General features: G+C 35.5%; 1 protein-coding gene across 1 annotated transcript in view; it reads right to left on the reverse strand.

Moving 5' to 3' along the window:
- Positions 1 to 19,070, reverse strand: part of LOC121734928 — a 98,723-nt gene extending 79,653 nt beyond the window's left edge. The window contains exons 1-4 of the mRNA XM_042125574.1: positions 19,033 to 19,070; positions 11,603 to 11,713; positions 6,888 to 7,096; positions 5,106 to 6,488 (exon numbers count right to left, since the gene is read on the reverse strand). Of these exons, the coding sequence (XP_041981508.1) occupies positions 5,106 to 6,488; positions 6,888 to 7,096; positions 11,603 to 11,637 (1,627 nt within the window). The 5' untranslated portion in view covers positions 11,638 to 11,713; positions 19,033 to 19,070. The remainder of the gene's footprint in view (positions 1 to 5,105; positions 6,489 to 6,887; positions 7,097 to 11,602; positions 11,714 to 19,032) is intronic.
- Between the last annotated feature and the right edge of the window lie 1,487 nt (positions 19,071 to 20,557).

Genomic DNA, 20,557 nt, shown 5'->3' on the forward strand with positions numbered 1-20,557 from the left:
ATTATGATAGTACTTACATGCATTATTTGTTTGAATAAATAAATTTAATCACACACATTTTTATTCAAATTGTCCTTAAATAAATAGTACCTGGATGACCGAGCTTTGCTCGGTAAAGCAAACACTCATTGACTTCGTGTTACTTAACAACGCCATCTGCTGGTCGTTAAAACAATTAGTTGCTATATAGTATAGTATTAACACTACAGTAAGGACCTATTGTTACTAACACTATGGATGAAAATCTGAAGTAAATAAATTGATGAATTGATGATGATGATGATGAATGTAAATTTTAACTAATGTAGGAAATTAAAGAAAATTAATTCCGTATGATAAAGCTTTTATCAAATAAAAAAAATAACCTAATACAAAGAGCAGGATTGCGAAAAATACGTGGATGGAGGTGGTAGTTTTAATGTGATTTTCTTCACACCTCATTCCGATTTAATTAAAAGCTTAAAACGCTTTTGTTCCCCGGGCGACCGGTTCCTTATTAATTCCTGTCCGTAACAAAACATTGATCGTTACCTTATACACCGTGTGATAGAGGATTTCTTTTAGATTTTGTGAGGTTATTAAAGGATTAAAGATTTTAGATAAAATAAAATACTCTATTTGATATTGTTTACGTTCCAGTTATTCTATTTTGTTTTGTATATTATAATCATAACAGTAGAAAAACGGATAATAAAAACTAAGGAAGAGTAATTGTGTCAAAAAAATTGTTCACGAGTCTAAAGATGTGACCCGAATACAGGCATACTTTATGCATGTATTCAGTACACAATTTTGTGTAAATATAGAAGTGACAATTAATGTCAACGGCTTTATTTAGTGTATTTGAGTGTAAGTGTTTTATAGCTATTACAATATTTTAGTGTGCGAAAAGGAACCCAATTCAAAACGGTTGAAGTATGGGAGTTACGTTTCCTTAGTTTTTATTATTCGTAGAAGTAGAACCTACAGTACAGTACATAAAACATAATATAAGAAACACATTAAACAATAGGGAACATGCAAATATAATATTAATGAAAATTTTGTTATTAAAATGTTTAAAAAGTATAAAGGAAGGACCACTGCAAATTATGAATTAAAAGTAACTTGAAACATACGTGGGAGAGCCATGCTTCGGCACGGGGCCGGACGAATGGGCCGGCTCGACCGGAGAAATACTACGTTCTCACAGAAAACCGGCGTGAAACAGCCCTTGCGCTGTGTTTCGCCGAGTGAGTAAGTTTACCGGAGGCCCTATCCTCTACCCTATTACCTTTCCTACCCTCCCCTATTACCTTCTCTTCCATTCCCTACCCTCCCCTGTTACCCTATTCGCTCTTAAAAGGCCGGCAACTCACTTGCAGCTCTTCTGATGCTGCGAGTGACCATGGGCGACGGAAGTTGCTTTCCATCAGGTGACTCGTTTGCTCGTTTGCCCCCTTATTTCATTTAAAAAAAAAACGGAACGGATTTCAAAACACCAATCAGTGTCAGTGACGTCACACCTGCTATCCCCCGTTCCATTTAGCGTTAAAAACGATCAAAACGATCAAAACGCTCAAAATGCCTCCTATTGAGCGTTTTGGTCGTTTTTAACGCTAAATAGAATGTGGGGCAGGACAGTAGTGACGTCATACAGACTATAGCTCCGTTTTGGCGCCAAAATTTAAATTGACAATTTTAAGCCGCATTTTTTCAGTTTCCAGTGTTTCAATTTTTTAATATACTTATGGTCTATTCTACATGGAGTTCTTTAAAATAAACACAAAAATAAAAATGTCGCATCTTCCCTATAATTACACATCTCGGCTCGCGTCAAAGAGCTACGCATTGTCTACGAAGGTGCTACGAAAATGTAGAGGGACGCGTAGCACGTCTACAGTACTACGCCTAAAAGGCGTTTTAACAAATTATTTCGTATGTATTTTGAAAATATGTACAATGTACAATTGTTTATTATTATGATATAAAAATCACATGCTTAGTTATACTAGTAATAGGGCATTTACTTAGCTAAATTATAAAAAAAAGTCTTATATAGGTAGTACTTCCTTTTTCAATTATAAATAATAATTAAAATATCCTGTATTATTACACCACTCGCTTATGTACATATTGTTAATTATGAAACATTTCTCCAAAGTGATTACATACGATAAAATCCAGGAAATTTTAGATTTTTAAGGTTTTATTGTTTCCTGATACATTTCTTTAAAATATTATGAAACAATTTACTAAAATACAACACTTTCCTCAAGTTTGCCATAATATATGATTACTTTCCAGAAATGATTCCTTACCAGCAACATTTTAATTGAAGCAAATAATACAGGTGTTTTTTTTTGTAATTTTTCTTACTTTCTACCCTCGTTAACTTTTTTCTCCTATGGTTTAGAGATTTTACGTAATACAATAAAAAATTTACAGCTTTTCAAACGCTTTCATTTGATATATATGTGGACGTGCTACAGCTTGGGTACAGGTTCCATAAAAAAATGCCCCTTGTTCTTTACACAATACTCCGTTCGTTCGTACAACAACTATGGCACATAGAAATAAAATATTTATGTATGGTATGGTATAAATATTAGATAGTTGTTTTACGTTTTACAAAGATTTTCCTCGTAACAATTAGAAAGAAAATAATCTTAAATTGAAACTCAAACAGACACTTTGAAACTAAAGTCTCTTACAAGGGAGGCACTGATAGAGTTTTTAATTCGAAGAAACTGGAGCGAGATAAGGAAAAGGCGAGACGAGTGGGGAAAATAATTGTGTCACTTGATTAGTTCGTTGCAAAGGCTTTGTTTTTCATTGGAATTTCCACTGTACTAGGGTTTCCATTGAATGCTACAGTCTTTAGTAAAAACTAATATAAAACTAATTATAACATAACCTTATAAATTAAAAAAAAATTATGAAAGTGTTTTCAAAAGTGCCTTAGATGATTTTTTATAATTTCAAAATTGGGTATGCCATTTGATTCTCAACATAACTGTGTTTTTGCTATAATTTTGTCTCTATACTATAGTACTAAAAATTAATAATACTAGCTGAGCCAGCAAACGTTGTTTTGCCATATAAATAATTTCTAGTATCGATATAAAAATTAGATAAAAACCTATTCTCAGGCCGAACGAATGTACTGTATATAAAATTTCATTAAAATTGGTAGAGCCGTTTTGGAGGAGTAGGTACACGTACAAACACTGTGACACGAGAATTTTATATATTAGATTACCAAATTATTTTAAGACATTGTTTCTGTTGCTTCTCTCTTTTAAAAAAGGGGAAACAGGTTTTTTAGTGTAGTTGATTCAAAAAAGATTGATTCGGAATTGTAAGTGATTGGTGATTGAATGTTACGAGGGTTCAAAAATACAACGAAACGTTTCCAGAAAAGGTAGGTAGTGCCCTTGAGCTTCGCTTAGCTCGTCTTGGCGGGGGCACTACCGTGCACCCAGATGAAACGTTTCACCTCGTCTTATCTGGTTTCGTTTCTGTGTAAACTGATAGTAAGTGAAGTGCTTCTACCTGAGAGAGGAGCTTTGTAATCCATACTATTATAAATGCGAAAGTGTGTCTGTCTGTCTGTTACCTTTTAACGCCCAAACCGCTTAACCGATGTTGATAGGTATAGAGATACTTTGAGGCCCGTGTAAGGATATAGGATTCTTTTATCCCGAAAAAATTTACGGTTTCGACTCGATAAAGGAGTTTTGGCAGAGTTGTATCTAGGCGTCGTCTAGTATTGTATAATTTTAAACTTTTACAACTATATTGGCGATCATCATTAAATCATTAATTGTGTCATGAGTCATTTTAAATCTTATTTACAGTATTTGAAAATTGAATAAGGAAAAAAAATACAATTACAAACTTACAATTGCCCACAGATTTAATTTTAACGTAAAATAACTACGTTATTTATCTTATTTTAAAATATATTTTTTGTTTTGAAAATGACAGTGAAAAATACATTTTCTCTCATTTTACAGATTGTAAAATATATCAATTCAATGACTGTAGTTTTTCTAACCTGATTTTATTAATGTTAATGTTAATTGGGACATATATTTTTTAATTTGGCGCTCATCATTCTACTTAAAGCATGATTTAAAAATTATGGATTTAAAAATCAATCAAGGCCTCTTCCTGTCCAATAAAAAATTAACCAACACTAATACAATGATTACAAGCAACACTTACCATAGTGTAAAATTTCTCAGATTTCTATTAAGTAAATTAAATACAAAAAATTGGTGTTGTTCAGTGAATAATGAATATAAAATTCGACAAAAACACTATTACACGGACATTATCGTTAAAATCGTCAAGTTCGATGGGACAGTCCAATTCGATGTACAGTCTCCAACCACTGGTCCACTATTTATTTTTAATGTCAATGCGATGAGGTTATTCGTTGTGTACGGTACGTCACTTTCGCTTTATAAACATGGCAGCGGGCAACAGATGACGGGCGCGGGCCGGGCCTGCGCCTCACGTCATCTCATCTCTAGAGCTCCACTCTAGTGTGCCTCGGCCCGGCCGACGAGCCCTTATACGAGGGCGCCACTGTCACGAGGGTAAAGCAGTCCCAGACCACGAGGCGATCCTGACGGTAAAACAGCACACGCACCGCGGGAAAGAGATACAGGAACTTGGAGCGAATCGATTGGCTAAATAATGTGGGCGGGGTGCGAGCACGTGGCATGTCCTATTTCACGTTTCTATTTCTCTATGAAACTGAAAGTTTTTTAAACATTTTTGTCGAGGTCGTCAAAAGTCTTTAAGAAAGTTTTGTTTTTATGCATTGTTTCTTTTATGAATTGAATTTTTTTTTTTTTTATGAAGATGAACTTAAAAATGTGGTTTAATTTAATATTTTATTTGTTTTTTGCAAATAGGAATTGTTACTTATATTTTATTGACGATATTAATTATATCCAAATATCCCTTATTATCTGCCTTATTACTTTAGAGTTTAGACCGATATATTTTTGTAGTTAATTTTTCGGATTTTAATTTAAATTAAAAAATCTAAGCTATAACATATTATGATTTTAGTTGAAACGATGTATGAAATAATTAGATATGCAACTAACCTGTCTGCGTACTGGAGTCGAAGAAGGTACTCGTAGTCTCCACAGTCATGGTACCGATGGTGCCATCTAGTATCTGTGTCGAGGAGTCCCGTCGTCCGCGAGCTCGCATACACGCGTCGTCGCTTTGGGAACTCTGCCTCCTGAAGTTTCGACATCTTATCATTTCCTCAGTCGTCGATTGTCTTCGGAAACCCCGCGCTATAAGTATTTCCTCCGTCGTGGACTGACGCCGAAACATTGTTCGCTCCGGTGGCCGCGCACAGGGGCTCGGATCACGACTTGAGCAGGAACTGGATTCGGGGCTGCGAGCCCTTCCAACACGAGCACACGATGCTTGTCTTCTCAAGCGGCTCCTTCGACGAGCTGCCGATGGACTCAGCTCGCCTCCCCCGGCGCGATCCGGACTCAACTGATTTCGTTCACGACGCGGTCTCGCTGCGGAATCTGGACTCAAGGAATCTCGTCTCGCTCGACCCGCATCGTCCGGCTCTAACGAGGGCCCGGAGTCTCTTCGTCTCGTACCAGGCGGACCAATCGGATCATCGAATGCGGTCGCTTGTCGCTGTAATCTACCGAGTCTACGCTCGGGACTCGCCGTGGCTCTTGAGTCCCTTCGGGCACGTCCGCATTGGGTGGTCGAATCTCGGCGCCCACCCAAACTCGGCGGTGTCCTTCCGCTGGGAGATACTACCTGAGTGCCCTGAGCCTGCACGGCTTGGGTGGCTTGTGTTGATTGGGATGCATTAGCGGTCGGTACCGTCGGGGAAGTCGGTGACGGTGTCACAGCCGACGTGATGATGGTCGGCATGGTCATCGGAGGACACTCGCCATCGGATCGGCTCGGCTCGTGTACGGCGACGATCGTCACCGAAGGCGGCTGGGGCGTCGAGGGCCCCGGATCCGAGGAGGCATCGACGATGGTCGGCGGAGGGTTAATAGGCGGCGACGCTCGTCGTTTCTTATGTGTCGCCACAATTCGTGGGGTGGGGGCCGCGAGCGAATCCCGACGATGGCGGCCACCTTCGACTGAGTCTCGTCTCTCCTTGTCGTGCGAACTTCGTCTCTTTATGCGGCGTTCTCGGGTGTGAGCTATCGAATCTTTTCGATCGAGATGAGGTGGGAAATCGGTTTTGAAATCTTGGGGCGCTTTCGAATCGCGGCGTTTGGAGGCCATCGATTTGATGCCGGAATCGGCGGAGGAGTCGCGTCGCCGTCGCGGCGGGGGCTCGTGTCTGGTCCAGGGCAGTGATCTGGCGAGATCGGCCAGCGTTTCTCGGCGCGAGAGCGGCGCGCGTTGGCGGCGGGGCGCGCTGCCGCCTCCGCCCCACTCGCGTAGGATGTCTGTCAGCTGCGCCAGTGACGAGCGGCGACGACGAGGGCCAACTACGACAAAATGTTATGTTATCATACCGATACTATAGCCAAGGAATTCCGTATATTAAATAACTTTGATAAAGATAATATGAATTTCTTTATCTAAATAATATTTCATATTTTGTAACTTAGCAACTATGTATCAAACACAATTTTTTTTATGTAGCTGTTTTTAATGTTACAAATTATTTTAATATCAGTAGTCAGTACTCAGTATGGTACGTATGGTACCTAGCCATTTTTGAACTTAATTGCTTTAATAAATTAAACTATATTCAATACATCATATTCTAAAACTAGTAGAAAATCTACAAAAAGTATCTTTGTTAATAGTTTGTGGTAGTAAGTACATGTTAAAAATCAAAACTTAGTTCTAGTTGTTTGTATTTCATCAGAATTTAATCAAACCTCGTGGCTGGTCCACATCGGGTTCCGGCGGCGAGAGACAGGAGACCTGCGCAGCGGAGTCTCTCCTGCTGCCCAGTCGCTGTCTCAGGGTGGACTCCTCCAGGGTAGACCTGGTGAGCTCGTCCCAGCCGTTCCCGCCCGCCCAGACCAGCCCCACTTGGTGGGACAGTATCGGCAGGTTGCACACGAAACATATTGCCGTCATAGTCCTGTTGATGAGAATACAGATCAAATATTTGTGGATGAGTTTTTTTAGAGGATTAGTTTTTGTTATCTTGATCTGATGGATGTTTTATTTGGATCTAAGTTAATTCTTTTCTTTTTGAATTCGTGCTAATTGTCTGAAACTACTCCGCGATGACAACTATTCCCTTCCCTTCCCTTCCCTACACTACCCTCCCCTATTACCCTATTCCCTTTTAAAAGGCCGGCAACGCACTTGCAGCTCTTCTGATGCTGCGAGTGTCCATGGGCGACGGAAGTTGCTTTCCATCAGGTGACCCGTTTGCTCGTTTGCCCCCTTATTTCATAAAAAAAAAAAAAAAAAAAAAAAAATTATTTCTTAAGTGTCATGATTTCTGCCCAAAAAACTTTACTGATCTCAACTTATTCTTATATCTAATTTTCCCGTATTTCCTTACTATATTGTGTGTTCTTGAAACTACATAATATTATGTGCGATTATGAAAAAAATATATTTCGTTTTTAATCTACCTAAGTTCGTTATAATTTTTACTCATAAAACTTCACAAATCTCTACAAATTGTCTCCAAGTTTCTTGGTTTAAGTTCTCATACCGCGTAATTCAAAAACATCAACTTTTCAGGAGAGCGAGTTTAATTGCATAATTTTGTATAGATACCAAAGCAGGTTTACTTTTTCATTATTTTAGTAGTTTTTGTTAAGTTTTCATGATTAGCTGATACGATGCGTCTTCCGACTTTCTAGCGCAGTTTCACTCGGGGTCCGTTTTAAGAATTAAAATGACCTTTGCGGTCCACACATTTAAAAAAATATTTATTAAACAAATGTAATTACGGAAATTACAAAGGTGTTTATTCAATCAATCAATGAGAAAAGTGACAATTTTTATTGCTACAAGTTCATCAGTACGGTATGTCGAGACTGAAATTAATTTTTAATTAAAGAAGAACATCCTTGGTCCGCACACAATGGGTCGGCGGTCCGTCTGGTGACCCCTGTTCTAGCGAATGGCATCAAAATTTCAAAATGGTCAAAAAGTGATTTACGCGGTGTTAGAACTAAAATGACGTTATGAAAAACTTACGCCTTGTTACGAAAGCGCGTGTAGTACATGTCTGCGCGCTATCTGTGACTGTTGCCGCGCCAGTACCCCTTCCGATAACGACCGCTCACCGCTCCCATGCATGACGATATATTGTTCAATAAACACCGCAATGAGTTCTCTATGCCATTCAATAAATTCATCATCATCAGCTTTGGGTATGATCTATTTCACTTTATTTTTGTCAGTAAGCGTTTATTTTTGTGAATTTGAAGTAGCATAGGTATGGTGGATATTTTGACTATCATACAATATTACATTTCATTTTCGACATTTTGATAATCTTAGATTCATTCCGTGGCCTGGTTTGTAGTTTGAGCGCTCAAGGTCAAGAGTCAAGACATATTCCAGATTTTTTATTTTAAATTCAAGTAACTAAATTACCATTACCGTACTAAAATTTGAAATATTTTTGAATCAAACTGCCTTATTTTTTGAGTAAAGTAAAGCATCAAATAAAGTGTTATTTATAACATCGCTAATTGAATTTCGACGCGATAAAGAAAAATTATTGTACAGTTATCAGCCATAACTTGTACAATGTACAGTCAAGTGAAAATATGTACTTGACTGTTACAAGCATTTTCGAGTGTTGCATGTCATTGTGCTTGAAAAGTTTATTCATGCATAGTTGTGAATTTAATTACTTTCAGTCGCCTAAAACAATAATAAAATATAAAAAAAATATATATTTGATCGAGAGAAAACTTTTTAAGTATAAAATAATAAAAATCCCGAAAAGTTAATATTTCTTTTATGATAAAATTATAGACAGAATAAACTTGATGATCCGTAAAAAAATCTACCAGGATTATAAACACCATCCCCAAGGATTTAACACTGAATTTTTAGTTCTCTATCTATTTTTTACATTATAGCTTTACAAATTATACCTATCACCTCAACATCTCCGTTCTCGACGGTGACCGCACGTAGTGATTATATTCTCTTTGGTGACCGCGAAGACTACAAGCAAGCAGTGGCGTGGCAAGACCTAAATTTGATGTGGGCAAGATATTATATCTTGCGAGGCCCTCTGATGGATGACGCAAGAGGACGGATTTGTTGAGAGAATTAATTTTTTGATAAGTACTGAAACATTTATTTTTGAAACTTTTTATTTATGAATATTTTGAGTATTAAAACTAAAAAACCTTGTGATCCAAGGGGCACGAGGCCGTGAACAGCTGTCGCCCATGACGTCGCCCACGCTTCACGCCACCTCTACGAGTACAAACAAGTTTTCATATACCTACCTTTTTCTACCGATCATTTACCCATGTAAGATGAAATAATGAAGATGTACTATTTGTTGAGTTGGAAACTCAATGTGTTCAATCGTTTGAAATTTCGGACTCAATGACTCTGAATCGAATACAACGCAATCATAAGTTTGGTATCAGTAATCAGTGCTATTGTGTTCTAATTTAGAAGTACTTTGAGACAGTTTTTGGGCAGAAATCTGGTAACGGCTGGAAAGAAGGTTATGAACCGAAATGGAAACAGAAACTTAACTATAATGAGAGAAATGTGAATGTGAAATAAAGTACCGAAGTTTTTCAATATCTTTCAAATACCACGAATTAAAAAAAAAAAACTTATTTATTTATTATTATGGTAATTACTATTAAGGGTTGAGATTGCAACGTGACGAGGGGATGAAATGCGATGCATTTTTAATGTGCCATTCAAAACTGAACTTTATTCATTGCACAGGAATTACAAATTCAATCAACGCACTTTTTACTACTACTATTCCAATTTTTAAGGCTCCTTATAAAATGCATCAGATAAAATCACGTCGCATTGTGAACTTACCATCAGTCTTAAATAATTATTCTAATACCATAATCTTGGTTAGCTAATATACGCATAAATATGCATAAGTACTTCTATTTAGAACACTAGTAATTTTCAGCTAACAGAATCGTAATATTTTGATGTTTTTTAATGCTAGGCTAAAAGTTACTAGCGTAAAATCTAATTTATGATTATAGTGTCTAAATACTTTTGTTCTCGTGTATTTAACGAGATTTTAATGTGATTCTAGTGTATGGATATTGGTGTAATGTGTATGAATGAATGAGTGTAGAAATTCGTGACAGATTTATGAAACTATTGAAATAAATGTTTTGGAACTTTCGATAAAGCCAAAATAAAAGTAACTTTAAAGAAGGCTAATATTATTGTCAGTACAGAATTTAAAGAGCAGTAGCCCGGTCACGAAAAAGGCAGAAATTCGGCCATATTTGTTTCTTTTGTAACGCAAAATTCTGTAATGAATAATTTTGCCTTTTAATATCATGCACTTATATAAAAAAAATTGGGAAATATTTAAGCATTTGACAAATAAGAAGACGGCATAGGATAGCGTGCGCGTTTGCATGTCATGCATGTTACAAAGCATGATGATATCAATGAACGAAAACATAAAATTATGGTAAAAATTATTCACGAAACGAACAGGGTTTTTAAGTTTGTGAAATCCGACTGATGTTTGAACTTTTCCGAAACCACGAAGATAGATGGCGCTTTATAGGAGTAGGATCTGTATTTTAGCAAAAGAAATATCGAAAACCTTAATTTTTTAACGTGATTAGTAAGTAAACAGTTGTCGTTTCTATTAATCATGAGAAAAAAAATTAAAGACTAAAAAAGTAAACGAATATGATTAATGATTTTCGATATATGTGAACTATTCGTACTCGTATGTGCTCCTTCACTATACCTCTAGTAGGCGTGAGATGATAGTCTATGTGCACAACACGACTTAGTTCACGCTATACGTTATAAGTATTTCTCGTCTTTGAGTTATTTATAACGCCTGGGCTATACTTTTTAGCTCAGTATGCCATTTTAGCCACTTATTATATAAATTCTTGATTTTGGATTGAAATAATAGCCACTATCAATTTGTAACCTCGCTAGGCGTAACTACACTGCAGCGAGACACGTCACATCTCATTGTACTGGAGTTAATTGTGGCATAGTTCCGACGCCACGTATTGTGCGGTATATCTCGTATAATTTTTAAGAATATTTAGCCGTGCTGTAAAACACACCACGGCTAACTGGTCGCTGTTAAGCATTAGTGTCCTAACCCACAATTTTTTTTGTTGATAAATTTTGAATGCAGTCTTGTTCTAAATCATCTAAAGAACATAACTGCATTCATAACTCAATACGTAATTTTTATGTTGGTTAGTACACGAATGCTTAACAGCGTCCATTAATATAAAGCGATGCAATCATCGCTGCGTCGCAATGAAGTTACGCGGTAGGCCTGTGCGAGCTTTATAGGGAAATACTATAGTATGGCGACGCGACGGTGCCATATCGTGGCAACATCAGCTGTAGTATAGCCCTGTGGTTTTGGGACATAATGCATGCTAGGAGACTTGTCGGGGACCTGTAATGGCGAAGTCGAGGTGATGGGGATTGCATGTCGAAAGCCGGGGCATTAGGGGCGGGGGTAACGCAGGGTTCCGACACAGAATATCACATCAAACACTTTGTAAATCTGAAACAATAAATAAAAATTAGTACGGTAGCCGATTGTGTGGAATTCCGGCCGCATTTGGAGACATTTGATATTATTGACTAATTATTAATTCTATTGTTTAATTTAATCAAGACAGATCATAATTATTCATAAGCTTGACGGATTATGTTAAAACGTTTATTTAATTAAAGTTACGTCACATAAAATTAAGTATCATCAAAACTCTCTAATTGTGGCCGTTTGTGTTTGAATTTTCAAATTTTCTATATTATTAAAAGAAACATTTCAGTGTTATATGTGTGTTTTGTGACTGTTATTTTCATTAGTTTAATTTTGTTGATGAAACAGGCATCCAGAAAATATTTTTATCAAGTAATCTAATAATACTCGTAATTAAAGTAAGGCAAATTATTACTTTCAGTACAGTTTTAATGTGAAGTTAATAACATAACTAGATGACGCCCGCAACTCCGTTGCACCAAAACTCGTATATCACGCGGGAACCGGGAATTTTCATGGGACAAAAAGTATCCCATGTCCTTTCCCGGGAGTCAAACTATCTCCATACCAAATTTCAGCAAAATCGGTTCAGCGATTTGGGCGTGAAGAGGTAACAGGCAGACAGACAGACACACTTTCTCATTTATAATATTAGTATAGAAGTATGGATATATTAGTATAGATATTATGGATATTCTAGTTGAAAATAAGCAGCCTCTCAGTCTATGCCCTTACAATAGAAGCGACCCTGTGCGGGAAAATGGGATAAAACTTTTCGGAGGTTTTCCCGCCGCCTGTACAGTTTCAATATTTTCCGTCAGATGGCGGTGAATCCTTTGTATTTTCTAGTACCAATAACAGATGGCGCTTCTGTTTATTTATTTGGTTCTGAAATACTAAAATGAGGGTGTTTGATAATTTATTTGCCACCAGGTGCCGCTATGTAGCCTTAGGGTCTATCAAGTAGGCATATCGGGACATATTATGACAGCAGTTTGACACGAAAGATTCTAAGGGTAGGCACCAGAGGCGTAATTAAAGTTATAGTCAAAGTAATGGTTATAGTTAAGGCTAATTTAACTTTAACTTTGACCACAGAATTTGACAGAATGCGTTGCTGGCCTGGGTGGGCGGGGGCGCTGCTGCAGCTGGTAAAGGAGAATTGTCAAAAATGCGTTTTTGTATGATAACAGCGTTGGTTACTTTTTTCGCCACGTGCATTTAAAGCCTTGTTGAACTCTATGGTTATGGTTAAATATGGCGTCGTATGGCGTCCATTTTTAACCTTAACCCAAGATTTGACATTTTGCATTGTAGTTATTAAAGTTACAATTATAGTTAAAGTAAGTTGGTGCAACCCAACCTTAGACTATATAGCGGCACGGTGGCAAATAAAATATCAAACACCCTCATTGACTGTGTCATTAATTTTAATTATTTTTGCTGTGCACCGAGCTTCATTACTAAAGTTACAGATCATAACTTGGTACTGTAGATACTTCTCAGGTTTACACGAGATTTTTCTCATAGTTTTCAGAGCACTTTTTTAGGGCTCCGTACCCAAAGGGTAAAAACGGGACCCCATTACTAAGACTTCGTTGTTTGTCTGTCTGTCTGTCTCCAGGCTGTATCTTAAGAACCGTTATAGCTAGACTTCTGAAATTTTCTCAGATTATAATAACATAAAATTAATATTTAAGGGGGGCCCAAGTCCTATACAACAAACGTGATTTTTTCGACCTTTTTCGCTCTATATCAATAATGGCAAGAGGCACTTGAATTTTTCACACATTATTATGTACTTTAATATTTAATAATAAGAACCTGGATGACCGAGCTTTGCTCGGTATAAGCAAACACTCATTGACTTCGTGTTACTTAATAACGACATCTGCTGGTCGTTAAAACAATTAGTTGCCAACAAAATAGTATTATTATTTGCCAATAGATGTCAGGAAGAGTCATATTTTTCAGTTTATCGATTATCGATAGAACACGAATAAAAAGACATTTTCTGAAAATGATTCCTAGCTAGATCGATTTATCGTCCCCGAAACCCCCTATATACTACATTTCATGAAAATATACAAGAATTGCTCGTTTAAAGATATAAGAATAAGATAAGATAAGATATCAAACTAAAGTAAAAAAATAAACACAACTTTTAGTGTATTTTTGCTCTATATCGGTATGGAGGTCGTTGTCACACGGATAGAGTGCAGCCATTTATTATTATCTAAGCAGAGTTTAATTGTGTTAGAAAACGATTACAGTAAAAAATGTCACTAAAAATATTATTTAATTCAATATTTTCAATTTAAATTTCTGATAAAAATATAAAATGTCTCATGTTTTCTATTAACGAGGGCCTCTCGATTTCATTGAGTACCTATTTCTACCAATTACCAATTTAAATAACTGTTCAAACATCAAAAAGCCGTCGGAGTCATTTTAGGACAGGCGATTTTAGGATTATTTTAAACGAGATGTTGCTCGCTGCTTCTTCTTACGGTAATGTTTTATAAGTACTAGTATAAATTATGAATATAATATATTTATAATACAATATGTAACATACTTTTGTTCTTTCTCGGTACTTAAAGTGCTAAGTTTCGTTTTATATTATAATATTATTATCATATTGTACTAATTATACAATAAATATTTGCAATCATGACGACCTCTGTGGCTCAGTGGTGAGCGCTTCGGTAGCTCAAGCCGGAGGTCGCGGGTTCGAATCCCGCCGACGAAACAAAGAGTTTTCAAAGTTCCCGGGTCTGGATGTGTATTAAATATGTGTATGATATAATAAAAATCTTAAATATATGTATAGTATAAAAGTATAAAAGGGTTGGAATTTATCAAAATCCTTTCTTAGCCGATGCCTACGTCATAAAATCTACCTGCATGCCAAATTTCAGCCCGATCCGTCCAGTGGTTTGGACTGTGCGTTGATAGATCACTATGTCAATCAGTCAGTCAGTCACCTTTGAGTTTTATATATATAGATTTTGCATAATAAGGCTTATTTTGGGGATATAAAACATATCAAAAAGGGATTTATTTGATTGAAATAAAAAACTTCTTCCTAATTTGCTCCATTGTAAATGATTTACAGCCAAGGCAAACACGTCCAGCCGATGAGCGAAAATTAATTTATTTTCAAAGTCAAAGTTAAAAATTGAGTGCGGAAATGAAATATTGTCCAATTTAGATTGCGTTTTGATTGATGGGCTTGAGCGGGTTCAAACGGACGGGCTTCAATTGTTTCTACTTTTTCAAAAAATTTGTTACAATGCGAAAATGTTTAAGAAAACAGTAAAAATATTAATAATAGTTTAAATGTAATAATAATTTTGTTTCATGTTATTTACTTTAATCGTAGTTATGCGTGGGTGTATTTTAACTTTACCTTTACAATACATTTAAAGTAATTTATTTAAAATAAACTTGTTTTTTTTGCAAAAAATAAAAGAATCGAATAATATCTTAATCTGAAATCTGTTTTTTTTTTCTTCATCTACAATATTTTATTAGGTATCCCATTCATCGGTGATGATTGTTACGAACAAAAAGGTCCTTACAATTATTATTGTAACGAGAACTTTGTCGTTGTTAATTGTACAAAAACAATATATTCTGTCGTACCATCTAAAATTCTTTCAGCAATAAAAACATGGACGAACTAAGTTGTTAATTACGACAAACCCAGCCATGCGATACATATTTAAAAACAGGCTGTGCTAAAAAATAGACAATTTGAATTCTAACATGAGCAATATTTTTAATTAAGGGAGAAATCTCTCATTTCCGAATGAAAAAGGTCGCAATGGAACATTCATATTTTGTTTTGCTAACTTTGAACCTTTCCGAACGTTAGCGAAAAATTATATCGCTCATTAATATTTTCCAAATTTTCAGTCATTTTATAACTGCTGAAACTTAAAGCTCTCATATTTTTTCTGACTTTATAATAAAAATTGTTAATAGTATTAAAAAAATACTTCGAAACATAAGTGCCCTTGTGTCGGCCTAGCACTTCAGAGGGCGCAGAAAGCAAAATTAACGATTGTATAATTCATTGTTATACTTGATAATAAGCCATGTATTATTTCATTTTTTAAACATATGGCATTTAATTATAGAGTCATTACGGAAAAACTACGTTAGCGCCGATTCCACATCGTTCTTATTTACCTGGCATATGACGGACGTAACAGTGAAAAGACAAGGACGATGTTTTATTTTTTGTTTAACGCGCTCCCCCCACGGAGATGCCGTAATTTACCGTATATACAGTCTACGACACAGAGAAATCGGCAAATTACTATTACGTAAACAAAGCAATAGCGGCAAATTAGTTGACAGATCAAAAGTACATAAAACATTATCTTATTTATACTATGTTCTAGAGGGAAAGTAGATCTACCTACCTACCTACTTCCTTTGTGTGATAGAAAACTAATACAATAAAAAAGAAGTAAGTAGGTATCTGATCAAGTAAAAATTATTTTAAAGCCTTATAAAATTATAATTTGAAAAATACAAAAATATAATCAAAATACAGCAAAAATATTCAGTATATTAACATTCTTTACCACGTTATTAATTTACTATTTTTGTTCATTATACGCATGATATTAGCTTCCAAAGAAATACCAATTTATCAAAATTCAAGCGTACTTTCAGCGTCTCCCTAGTATTTACAAATTACTTTTATTATTTGAAACACACGACAATTGATAGACAACTTCATTTGCTATATATTCCCCGTTTGAATTTTTCTATGTCAATTTTGAACTAAGTTAAGTAAAAAAAATAGGATTTTGGTACGATCTCGGCAACGCGTTAAATGTATGGTCAAGGTCGTTTGTTCGGGGGATGGCCTTAAGGTATAGCCGCTATAGTATAATATTCTGCGTTATGATCCAGCCGTTACAAATTTCAAACATTTGTGCAACCATTTTAGTTCAAAATGCTTCAACATGTTTAAATAGAAAGCTCTTTAAAATTCGACAAGAGGACTAACAAAATGAAAGTTAATGAATCGAAATTGTGGTAAATTATGCTAAAGGTTTATAAGCCAATTTTAATGAATTTAAATGAGTAAGTTCAGCCCTTTTACAATTATAAGACCATAATTTACAATTGTATATATTTACTAACGAAGTCTTAATTACAGAAGCGCTCAGATTCAAATTACCTAGTTTTCGTTTACTTTGCGAGTCTGGGGGCGTTTTGTTGCTTTAGCGTTTACGTTAAAGATCGTCTCTGAGGAACTTTATGTAAATTTGTCTTAATTGTTGTATATTTTGTGTAAATTATATTGTGTGATTGGTATTTAGTGCCATTAAATGATAATAATATAGTGTACCTATAATACCTGTGCACTGAACTTTATCAGAGAAAAAAACTGTAGACTGTATATATTAAAATGCAAGTTTTTATCTAGCCTATCCCGCTCTGAAGTCTAAACCTAAACAGCTCGTCGTGTTGAGCTCGAAAGCTGTCGTAAGAATTGTGATGTAACTACGACGAAACAGTCAAGTTCAATAGCTTTTTTTTTAATGAAATAAGGGAGCAAACGAGCAAACAGGTCTCCTGATGGAAAGCAACTTCCGTCGCCCATGGACACTCGCAGCGTCAGAAGTGCTGCAGGTGCGTTGCCGGCCTTTTAAGAGGGAATAGGGTAATAGGGGAGGGTAGGGATGGAAAGGGAAGGGAATAGGGGAGGGTAGGGGATTGGGCCTCCGGTAAACTCACTCACTCAGCGTGAAAGAGCGCAAGCGCTGTTTCACGCCGATTTTCTGTGAGAACGTGGTATTTCTCCGGTCGAGCCGGCCCATTCGTGCCAAAGCATGGCTCTCCCACGTAATAAATAAAGTTTGGGTATTTACAAAATATTGTGAGCTGACTTTTGTATATCCCAATGAAACTCGAGTAGAAATTTTATATATAATAAACTTTTAAAGTATTACCATACGATATTACCTTACATATCAGATTAACATTTAAAAGCATAATATCTTACTTGTTATACACTGGATACGAAACAATGAATATTTTATTGTATTTTGGTAGGGACCAAAAACCGCGACCACCGCATGCATGTATATTGTATAATATTAAATAAGTTTTTAAATTTTAAAACTTTGTATTTAACTTTGTATATTTAAAATAAATATTTTGATCATTTTATGTACGTGTCTACCTGGCCTAGAGGAAGAAAGAGCCAACTTCATCATTTATAAGACCTGAACGTTTTTCTGTACATGTCCTATAATAATAGATGTAAACGGCAACTATGGAGTTTTGGTCGCGGTTACTATTAGTAAGTAACTTTAAAAGGAGGTATTAATTACTTTCGTTAAAGTATGAAGCTCAATTTTTAATCTCTTTTTATCGGGATAACTGTGTAAAATGAATCTCACCTTCCATGGCCGGACATTTTTTATACTTTCTTCCCACCGCCAGACCACTTGAAAGTCTTATTCTTTACTGCCTTTGTTTCATCAACAAAATTTAAAGATAATCTACATAAATTATTATTATTGTAATCGTAAGTTTATTTGTTATGAAATGTATAATAATGATGTTAACTTGTAGTGTCATAAAAATTCTGTGATTTGTTGTTTCCTCATAAATTCATTATTCATTAAATAATGACCTCTAATTACTAATAAGAATAATAACACAACGAATTATTATTACTTGTATTCAAGGTTTCTGATATTTTCTGGCACATTGGAAAAATCACTCTACAGAGAAAGACAGTGAACCTTAAATAATTATAAGTTGCGTAAATATCTCTTCTCTTTATTAGTAATTGTACATTTTACCGAAAAGTGTATTAGTAAGTGTTATTGTACATTTTACCGAAAAGTGTATTTACCTACCTCTATATTATTTTTAATTTCAGAAATTCAGATTTGTCTTAAAAAATCTGTAAAAGACGCATCAAAGGCCCCATTCCACATGACGTTTTTTTACGCTCGTTTGTATCGATAGAAACGCAAATTGAACGCTCAGTAAACGGAAGGAAGCCGACACGTTTTAAACTTTATATCTGCCAAAACACGACGCGCGTCGTCAGTAGGTACGCCAAAAAATACGTCGTGTGGAAAAACCGTTATATCTACCAAAACGCGATGGAAACGCGCAGAAGACGAGCGCATCAGGAACACGCGTCGTCAGTACGCCAAAAAATACGTCGTGTGGAAAGGCCCTTACAACCTCTCTTCGTTTTAATTTATTATCAATTAAAGTAACGCTGACTGTGGTACATACATTAATAAGTAAGAAATTTTATAAAAGAAGTTTTATGAAAATATACTTACATTTTTCATAAAAAATATCACCGAATCTTACTCCAAGAGTATTGTCTGAACCAGCATCTGTAACAAAGGAGGAAGAAATGAATTCTCGAATCTATGCCGCGACCCAAAACAGATTGCAATCTCGGTTATATAAGCAGCTTCTTATAATTATTGAAACTAGATTTTACCCGCGATATCGTTGCTCGCGTTTTTCCAGGATAAAATTATATGCCCATTCTTCAGAAATCAGTGCAGTGGTTTAAGCTTGGTGGCTCTTTAGCATTTGTGTAGTAACCCGCAATTTTTTTGTTAAATTTTGAACGCGGTCTTGTTCTAAGTAATCTAAAAAATATAACTGCATTTATATCCTAAACGTAATTTTTTTGTTGGATAGTGTACATAAATTCTTAAATCAATATAAATATGGATTGAATCATCAATCAATCAAAAAAAAAATATAAGGTTGTTGTAGAAAATGATCGGTTCTCATGTTTCTATTTTCACATTCGAATAGCAGGACATTATTCTAGTCGAAAATAAAGTAAAATTATTTTCAAACTCAATTTCAAAATTATTGTGAACTTATAGCCAAGAATTGTTCCAAAGTAAATAGAAATACCCGTATAAGAACAATATAGCTTTCAGTAAATACAGAACAAGATAAATGTTTTTGTCGTGAAACCGTAATATTTCTCCAACTTAATATTGCCAGTAGATTTGAAGTAAACATTTTCTTTTTAATAAGGTTGTCCCTTTAACTTCAGGGCGAGCTCTGAGTGACATTATTAAGGTTTCGTGTTCTTCTTTTAAGTACGAAGACATAAAAAACTTGCCTTTATTGTTAACGCGAGGCGGCCGCAACTTTTTTAATACATATAAAGTAAAGGATGAAATGAGACCTAAGTAAAGAACATCATCGTCTGTTTACTTTTTGCCTTTTCATGTTTAACTTTTTGCTTAAGGAAATTGGTCTCATTTGGTCAAAACAATGGTGGCTTAAATGTGAAATACTTGCTATTAATTTTAATCCCCAGTTTTTAACATAATGTACATGTACTTGTACTTACGTATTAATATTATAAATGTAAAAGTGTGTCTGTCTGTCTGTTACCTCTTCACGCCCAAACCGCTTAACCGATTTTGCTGAAATTTGGCATGGAGGTATTTTGAGTCCCGGGAAAGGACATAGGATACTTTTTATCCCGGAAAAATGTACGATTCTTGCGCGATAAACAATTTTAAGCGCAACGGAGTTGCGAGCATAATCTAGTAATTTACTTATACTAGAGATCGCCCAATGGTCGAAATTCGACCTTAGTTTCAACGACATTAGGGCTACTACCTATATTTTATAAAAAAATATTTACTTTATCATATTTTTTTCAACTCTCTCCCTGGGACTCGGCTGATCTCAGACTGGCCATGGCATTGTCTAATAGTAGCTAAGATTCAATAAAAAAAAACTATAATCCTTTTTTAATTTGTCACCTTGTTGTCAAAGACTTCAACCATAATAATTCGTATTTATAGGCTTGTCACTCAAAAA

This window comes from Aricia agestis, chromosome 16 (genome assembly GCF_905147365.1).
Source record: "Aricia agestis chromosome 16, ilAriAges1.1, whole genome shotgun sequence".
In the NCBI taxonomy this organism is placed as follows: Eukaryota; Metazoa; Arthropoda; class Insecta; order Lepidoptera; family Lycaenidae; genus Aricia; species Aricia agestis.